Source organism: Xiphophorus hellerii, chromosome 6, assembly GCF_003331165.1.
Source record: "Xiphophorus hellerii strain 12219 chromosome 6, Xiphophorus_hellerii-4.1, whole genome shotgun sequence".
NCBI lineage: Eukaryota > Metazoa > Chordata > Actinopteri > Cyprinodontiformes > Poeciliidae > Xiphophorus > Xiphophorus hellerii.
The window spans coordinates 28,650,747-28,660,121 of record NC_045677.1 but is presented as its reverse complement, the minus strand read 5'-3'; the positions used below and the strand labels follow the sequence as shown (position 1 = coordinate 28,660,121).

The following is a 9,375-nucleotide window of genomic DNA, read 5'->3' as shown; positions in this document are numbered from 1 at the left end:
AATGCATGATGCTAAAGTCTAGCTCATAAAATCAGTGGGACGAAGACGACATTCGGATCATTTTCTGGAGAGAAAGACGCTTCACAGTGAAAGATAATGAGAGGAAACGTCGTAAACAGACGACCTTATTCAGCTCCACTGTTTTAATTTGACACATAAAACTCAGTTTATAAGTACATTGGATTTATTTTTCCTACTTTTCTCCTTTACGATGCACCAGATATTAATTTGTTGATTATAAACATTTGTTCATGTTTTTGCACTAAATTATTTCATGTAACTCGTCTAAATAAATCCTGTTTTATTGCTGGTTTTTAAGTGCGGCTGTGAGGAACTGATGGTCGGCCATCTTGGATCTCTTTATGTTCTTCGGAATGAATCTGTTCGTTTCCATGGCGACTGCCCTCAGGCGATCGTTCGGTGTAACATGGCGATGATCCAACATGAAAACAAATCTCGTTTCAAACAATAAAATATAGGAGAGAAAAAATTAAATAATTAAGAAATAAACAAAAAATAATAATTTCATATCCAACTCGAAAAGGAAAATGAATCTTGTCTCATCCACATTTTTCCCATATTAAACATATTTACATGTTTAATTTTTACTCATAATTTGTACTCTTTCTAAATTATATCTTCTATTCATTTATTATTATTATTCAGTTAAGCCACTTTATGATTCACGTCTTTCTGCCTGCAAGAGATTTTAAATTATGACGACATGAACGGATTTTTTTTGTTTATTTTTCATTTAAACTTCCTGAAGGTGAACCTGATCCTGTTTATCTTAGATCAAGAGTTTATGTATAATTTATTGATTCAATTACCGAAAACTTTTAAAGGAAACCAAATGTTTGTTCATCTGGAGTTTCATCTGCTGAAATATTTCATCTGAAAATGACTGAAAATAAACTCAGATGTGTCAGAAGTTTAAGGAAGGAAAACCAAAAACTTTGAGCCGTTTTAAAGTTACTGTTCAAATTACAAACAAATGTTTCCTGGATTTTATGAAATATAAATAATTTTGATAATTCAAAATAAACTAAAACAGGAAATTTTTAGTCAGATTTAACTTCAAATGGTGAGAAAAAAATCTTTTGTGTCTTTTTATTCAGTGTGTGTAAACATCTGGTTGCAACTGTATGAATCTAAAACTGTAAAAAATGAGTTCAGCACCAGAATAAGACAGGAAGTGGGAGAGCATCGTTGGTAGAAAGTATCTTCTGGTTTCTGAGGTGTGATGCTCCGTCCTGGAACGTCTCTGATGGCGCTCAGGGTCTGGAGACGAAAGGCAGACAAAGATCCAGAAATGAGAGATGCTTGACTCCGCTCCTGACCCGCCGCCCGGCCTGCATGCTGCTGATAAGCTGCCGCGTTTCTCTGCTTTCATGCTTCAAATCGTATCAGAAGCACATCCTGGTGTGTGATCGGGGTTTTTAATCGCTGCAGAAAGCTAAATTCAGATAATCACTTTGGCATTCTGTGTCTCTTTCCAGTGGATGTGACAGAAATGAGTCCTGTGTAATTGCAGCTTGTCTGCCTCTTTTATCTGAAACGTTCACACTCACGTCGATCGACGGAGTGAAATTTGTAACAACACTCAGCAGAGACAAAAGCTTTCTTTTCTCCATTGTGCTCCACTGTAAGCCAGCTTTATTCTGACAGTTATCAGGCAGACGTGTGTGTGTGGGTGTGTGTGTGTGTGTGTGTGTGTGTGTGTGTGTGCGTGTGTGTGTGGGTGTGTGTGTGTGTGTGTGTGTGTGTGTGTGTGTGTGTGTGTGTGTGTGTGTGTGTGGAGACGTGTTTCACTGCCGGCTGCAACCAGAACCCGTCCAGAATCGCTCAGTAGAAGATCTTTTTCTGCGTCTGGTTTTAATTAATAAAACTGGAACCAAACTTCATCATCCAGTTCTCAGTTCTACCAGCTGAACTAACGGATCTCTAAAAGCTCCACATGTTGAGACACGGAGACATAAACACGTGTGAAAAAGAGTTGTATGGAAGCCCATTACTGCCAGGAAGGGAAAAATAAAAGCTGAAACCAGAAGTGATAATTTTGAGTTTAAAAGTAGCAAATATGAGATTCAAAGTCATAATTACCAGATTGAAAGTCAATTATAATATACAAATTCAAATGATAAACTAGTTAGAATGTCAACTTTATTAATCATAGTCATGAGATACAAAATCACAATTTTAACTTTCAAAGTCACGTTTATGAGAAAAAGTTGAATTATGAGATCTGGTCATAATTTTGAGATAATGGAGGAAGCCTTCATACAGCATGACTTCCTATCTCAGTCGTAATTATGACATCAAAAATCTTCATTATGACTTTAAAGCTCATAATTATGAATTCCTGTTGAGCTTTTGTTTGGCCTTGATGGTGGAAATGAGCTTCCACATGTTTGCTCTTTTCTGATTTCCTTTTTTAAAACTTGTTTTTCACATTTTTTCAACCCTGAAATGAGAGAAACATGCATTAATCAGGAAATCAGGAAGAAAACATTTTTTGTAAGTATCTAAAGTTCTGCTCTGTTTTTACTCGGTCGGTAGGAGAACTGGATGGTTCTCATCCAGTTCCTGTTTCTGTGTTTGCTTCCTCTCTTATCTGACCGTGTTCTGCCTCGGGTTCAAAATGTGGGATCGGTTTAATGATTGATAAACGGCGTTTGGGCTGAAATAAATCAGACGTGTGAGATGAGGTTCATGATTAACAGCAGCAGGGAGGCTGAGCAGATAAAGCCATCAGTCATCGATGTTTGGCGAAGCTTCAGACTTTTCCTCATTCCTCAATATTTTTCTTTCTTTCATAGCCGGTAAAATTATAACCCGGCCGAGGCGGCGGGAACATTCAGAGACAATCTAATAATATTTTATCTGAATGATCCGAGTCAACTGAACAAAATGAGTCAGAGCGCACAGAGCCGATACCATCAGGAAGGAAAAACTGGTTTTGTTTCTCTGAAAAGAAGCAAAACATTATCGAATGTTAATAATTCACTGATTTTTCATGCATATTTTGACTTGTTATATCCACAAACCAACACAAAACTGGTAAATAACTGTGAGGTGAAAAAATTACAAATTTTAAAAATATCAAAATCTGAAAAGTGTGGTTTGCTTTTGTGTTTATTGCCTATTTAAGTGCATTCAGTTGGTTTCAGAAGTCACATAAACAGAACCGTCTCCACCTGATTGTAATTTTATCTGATTATAATTAACAATAAAAAGGAAGCGAGTTCTGTCATAAATTATGATTAGAAATATACGGTGCTGTAAAAAAGTATTTACTCCCTTTCACGTTTCTAATGGTTCTGCTTTTTTCCATCATCTTTCAAAAAGAGAAGAAATCCACAAGAGGGAGAAATATTCCCTCCAGTAACTTCAGTCAGACTGAAAATATTCCAGATCCATCCATCATGTAATCAGTTCCAATCATAAAACATTTTCTTTTTTTCTCTAAGGAACGTGGCTTTGCAGCAATCCCTCCTCCATGATGAGCGTGAACCAACAGCAGGCAGCCGATTTATTGGTGACTCAATAAATCACCAGGAACCTTAAAGTTGTTACATTGTTGAGTAAAATCAAGCAGGCTGAAGAAAAACCAGAATGTAAATTCATGAGGTTTGGGACCCGTCATGTCGGCCATCTTTGATCCGTTCCTCTGGCATTTCTCCAAGTTCTGTTCTGGTTCATGTCAGTTTGTGCATCAGAACAGGAAACCCACACCGGCTGGTTTCCATGGATCATAAAGTTACACAAACTGAAATTACAAACATAAATTCATTTAATACTAATGTTTTCAGATTAAATGTTTTTGTGTTAGGATTTTTGGCTGCATCAAAATGGAAACACTTCAAATCACATGATCTACAGCCGAACGTTACTACTGGCGGAAACGACGAAGAAGACGACAGGAAGTGGTAGGATGATGACGGTGCTGCAGGTTTTTATTACTTCCTGTGTGAGCAAACTTATACGCGTGAGATTTTAATTATTTTTCTTACTTAATGGAAACATGGCAATTATGAATTTGTGTTTTTTCAACGTTAGCAAAATCTCAGTGGTCTCATCAAACTTTTGCTGAGTTTTAATTTATGCCAGAGAAAAATGTAGGATTTATTCTCTGAGTCTTTAACTGTAAAGCCCAGCGTTTCCCCTGTGTTTATAAAGCTTCACTGGTTTGTGAGCATCCAGACAGTTAAGATGTTGTTCGGCAGAAAGTGAACGTAAAGAAAGATCCGACTGACTGACTGACACGGAGAGGGAGCAGCTTGGTGTGAGCGGGATTTGATCCAGCCCAGAAACTCTCTACTGGTTTCCAGTTCAACTCTTTAACCGTTTGGAAAATTCAGTTAATATCCATCAACTTTTTTTGCGCTGCCAGTTGCGTCGTTGCTGCAGTGAGCGGGTTTTAAACTTTCAGGCTTTGCTCATTGGCTTGAAGACCAAACACATTAACGACTCAACCCTGGAATTTTGTGTTTATTTTCCAAAGAACAGAAAATAATTCACCTTTATATCCAAAGCAAATGTTATTTTGCAGGCTGGGGCTGCTTTATGTCACATGTGGGCTTCCTCAGGGTTCTGCCCTCGGGTCACTTTTACTTGGCATCTACATGTTGTTCCTGTAAAGCATCTGTTGCTACACCTTTGCTGATGTCATGCATCTTTTATTTCTGTGCCACCAAACGAATACAGAAACTGCACTGGGTGAAACTTTATGTAACATTTAAACGTTCTTTGTTCGGCTTTTCTTGTTTTCTGTAAAAGACCTCGGTGCTTTATTAGCACATTTTCTTCACATGTAGAATTAATTAATTGTATATTAATAGTCATCACAGCAAATTCACAGGTAGTTCTTCTTCTGGTTCCCTATAGAAAAAAAATCACTTGCACAAGATCTTTAAGTCAATTTCTGACATTTTATTACTGTTGCACCATTTATACAAGTACATATAATTTTAACGCATCAATTTCCATATCATTTTTTTTTGTCTGTTTGCTTGAATGAACATGTAGAAATAGCTGCGGTGAGACATGGAATGAGAATATCGATCGCAGTTGGCATGGATGCAGACTGAGAAATTATCAATACTTATTTTTTTTTTTGTTTGTTTTTTTTTTCCACTTGACCAAAAAGACAGGACTACAGGTTCACCCAACCACAGACATGCAATTTACTGAGTCAAGAGAGGAAGAAAAGAAACATAATCAAGTGACACACAACCGTCCTCGGATGTTTGTTTCTGCTACGGTTCAACGGTGCTGGAAGGAAGACGCCGTGTGTCGGTGGATGGAGACGGACGGTGAGGTGACGACACTTAAACCTGCATTTATGCACAGGAGGGAACAGGAAGGCCTGGCGGTCGGAGTTTAGGTTGCTGGTATTCTCGGTATTTTACTCTCCAACAATGCAAAGACATCAGTTTTACTAGAGCCTGGGTGGAACTGGTGGACAACCGGGTCACAAGCAGAATCTGAACCCATTACGTCGCAAAGATAGGAGAATAACTACTTCATAAACTATTTTACTTTTTTTTAATTCAACATTAATCAAAGCTACAACATGGATTCCTGCTTGCCACTGAACTTTCTAGTTTCCAGTGTCCTCCAGAGCTACACAGATGGGATGCTAACAAACATGCTAACAAAAAGGATTAATCAAATCAGTTTCTTTTCCCAAACAAAGTACCTCTGGTGGAAACAGCTCCGGGTTTTATCCATTTTTAGGTCTGGTGACGTCGGAGTAGCAACAATTTCAGATTTTAACACGTATTTGGCACTTTAATTCATGACACTCGTTCAGAAATAACGATGTCTTCAAATCTAAGTTTAAAGAAGTCTTACTTATATTTTGTAAATTGTGAGCAGTGTGTTACTATAAACGACATGAAATCATTTCCAAGAACTAGTATGTGTGAACCTCAAGGCTGAGTTCTTGGCCCCCTGACGTTTCATTTAAATATGAATGATTTTTCATGTTTGCTGATTTCCAGATGTCTGCTGGTGTTGCTGCTTTATATACAGCTGCATAAATCCAACACAGATGTTTCTGTGTTTGAAGTTTGTTACAGGATGGATTGAAAAGTCAGAACTTCTGTTGAAAACAGAAAATGTTTCTTCAAGAGTGAAATATTTGACTTGATTTAATTGTAAAGACTAATTGGTAACAATCAAGTCTCAGAGGCAGGATATCTTGGGTGTCAAATTTGACAAACATATCAGGATATTAAGCCAAAGCGAAGTTAACCTGGAACTTTCTACCATTTTATGTTGTTTCTTTTTTAAATACCAGAATGTTGAGGTGAAGAAAACTGCATCAACGTTTTGTGGCCTGATAAAATGGTTTCATTTTCTGTTGAGGAATATTTAAAGAGGTTAACCTAAATACTGGAGTATTTAATGTAAAACCTAGCGGTGAAGAACTGTCACAGTTTTACAGGAGAGGATTTCGTTTCCTGTCTTAGATCGGGGAGGAAAAGCTTCGCAGGATGTTTGAGTGCCAGTTTAGTCTGCCGTCTTTAGAAAGACACAACTCAACATGTCCTTTCCAGAGCGTCATCCTGGCTCAGTAAACATCACCGTTTTAGCCTTATAAGGACGTTCAGACAATCTCACAGATTGTTTCGCCTGTTTGCTGGATATGTCACTTTCTATTGGATTAAAAGACCAGAGAATTGCTTTAAGCTTCGTAGGAACATTTTAAAGGTATTCTTGGCAAGGCTTTGCAAATTTTTAAAGTATTACAAATGCTAAAAAACCACTTAGTTTTCTTACAATATAGCTAAGGGTTTCAGTACAAAATGTAGAAGTTTATGTGAAAAAATCCTACAATTATTTGCAAAGCCAGCGATTTTCAACCTTTCAAATTCCCCAGAAAGCTTCAGCATCCTCAGTCAAAACAGTTACAGCTCCACCGCCGGGACAACGGGACGTTCTGGGTCAAAAGACTGGACAGATGTAACGCAGATCCAGCTGGTGAAATGACTTTTGACCTCTCACTCCTCTGCAGCGGAGGCTGCAGGTGAGAGCATGAATGCAGGCCTTCTGAACGGGAGTCTGGAGGTTATGAGTGGATGAAGGATGAAGGTGACGTTGCAAAGGCTCACGGCCGACAGACTCGTATCAAAGTTCAAATACTACAGCAGAAAAAATAGATTAAAACATAACAATAATAATAGCAATAATCATACGCATTGGTGGGAAACGTCTCCAGTCCTCCTTATTCAACAAATCATCATTATCATCATTACAATTATTATTATTATTGTTATCATAATAATATGGGCGGGCTAGTAATTTCATTTTTAAATCTTTGTCATCGTTGTTAGGTCATTTGTTTCTTCGTTTTGGAAAAGAAGCTGTCCATTAATCTTGAACTGCTACGGTTTGATCCTTGCTCGGCGCCTCCTTGGCCGCAGCGTCGGCGGCTGGTGTAGAACTAGGTGCAGCGGCGCCATCTTTGGTCGCCGCGGGAGCCGCTGCCTCTGTGGGCTTAGGGTCAGGCGAGGTCGCCGGGGCCGCCTCGGCTTTGGCCGCCGGCGCAGCGGGGGCCTCAGTCTTTTTGGCGTCGGCCTCCCCTTTGCTCTCGGCTGCAGCTCCGGGCGCCGCGGCCTTCGCCTCCGGCTCCTCTTTGGCCGCGGCCGGTTTGTCGTCAGCCTTGGCAGCGTCGGCGCTTTTCGGTGCCTCTGCTTTGGGCTCGGCGTTGGCGGCAGGTTTTTCCGACTCCTTGGCGGCGGGAGCGGCGTTCTTCTCCTCGTCCTTCGGCGCTGCGGCGTCCGCCGCCGGCGTCTCCTTGGCCGCCGTGTCGTTCGCTACCTCCTTAGCATCGCCGGCCGCAGGGGCCTCGTCCTTCTTGTCCTTCGGCGCTTCGCTCTCCTCGGCCGAGGCGCCCTCCGCCTGGGCGTCTTTGTCTTTGGACTTGTCGTCGTTTACATTGTATCCCTTCTTCTTTTTGCTGAGCTTGCCTCCCATTTTAACTCTCTGGCCTCTAAAACAGAAGGAGAGAAAAAAGTAAGCTTAGTATTCTAATGTAAATGGTTGTTATCCAGGCCTTTACTAAATATTTACAACCATTTATCTTTTTAGGGATTTAAATGACAAACCAACACAAAATAATCTGTAGGTATAAAGTGGAAAAAAACTGGTGATTTTTTTCTGCAGCTCTTTTTTGTCCACCAGTTTTCTGCATCTGCAGATTGAACGTTCATTCTTGTTTGCTAAATATCTCAAGCAATGCAATGCAATAAGCATATCGTTTAACTCAAGATGAGAACAAGATGTAATTTGATTTGTGTAAATAGAATCTAGAATATGCTATAAAATATAAAACCAAAATACTGCAGAGCCCCTGAAACCACAACAACCTAAAATCTCAAACGTTTTGCTTCCCTGCATTCAGTCAAATCTCTAAAAGTCAAACATTTTACACACTGCAGTTTTACATAAATGCTTAAAGCATACACACACATTTATGTGTTAAACAAATCACACTCATATAAATAACATTATTCTGTTTGCATGTTCACTGACAAACTACTGTTTGTTCATTGTATGAATGTATAATATTTGTCACTACTTTTGGTTTTTGTAACAGATATTTTGTGCTGCTTTAAGTTTGTGGTCTGTGCTACAAAGCTAGTAGCCTCAGTAGCTCCAATGCTACAAGCTAACAGCATAAACGTTCAACAATAAACGAGCATTCATCAACGTTTTTATGTACATTTTGAAGGTTTGCATTAGAAAAGGTTGATGGAAACAGTAACATTTGAAATGACTCCCTCTGTTTTTTCAAAAACGTTTTTCGCTTGTTCTCGTCAGTTTTTGGTTTTTCTGAAAAAGAGTTGATGCACTTCAGGGTGCGGAGATGGAAACACTTTCGCTGAATGAGCTCTGACGTAACGAACTCTGTGCCGTACCAGAGGCATGAAGCCTCCAGCTCGGTTGGGAGAACCCTCCGTTTTTCTCCATGCTGGTTTTATTTACCTCTACTTCCTGTTTATCACAGCAATGCGAAGCGTCAACATCTGATAAATCAGGTTTGCGTTGCCTGGTTGATTCACTCCATTAGATGGAAACTTTTTCTTTGTGGCGTTTTAAAGTCGGCTCATAATTCTGATGACATTTGGATGGAAGCTGAGCTGGAAAACCGAAACCTGCTGGAGGAAGTTCTGGACTTCAAGCTGCGTCTGGTGGAAACGTTTCACCACTTGGTTCTTTTGCAACCCAGTTTTACTTGAGCAGAAGATAAAACAAAGCTGCAAATATTCATACAAACACTGGAAACATCGGATATGTGAGAGCAACGCGTCAACAGGCAACATGTTGCTTGTTTCACTCACTGCTCTGCTCTAATTAAACTCGTCT

General features: G+C 39.5%; 1 protein-coding gene across 1 annotated transcript in view; it reads right to left on the bottom strand.

Moving 5' to 3' along the window:
* Nucleotides 1-4,911: 4,911 nt before the first annotated feature.
* The window catches only part of basp1 (brain abundant, membrane attached signal protein 1), a 40,688-nt gene continuing 36,224 nt past the window's right edge, over nt 4,912-9,375 (bottom strand). The window contains exon 2 of the mRNA XM_032564592.1: nt 4,912-7,999. Coding sequence (XP_032420483.1) covers nt 7,378-7,999 — 622 coding nt within the window. The 3' untranslated portion in view covers nt 4,912-7,377. The remainder of the gene's footprint in view (nt 8,000-9,375) is intronic.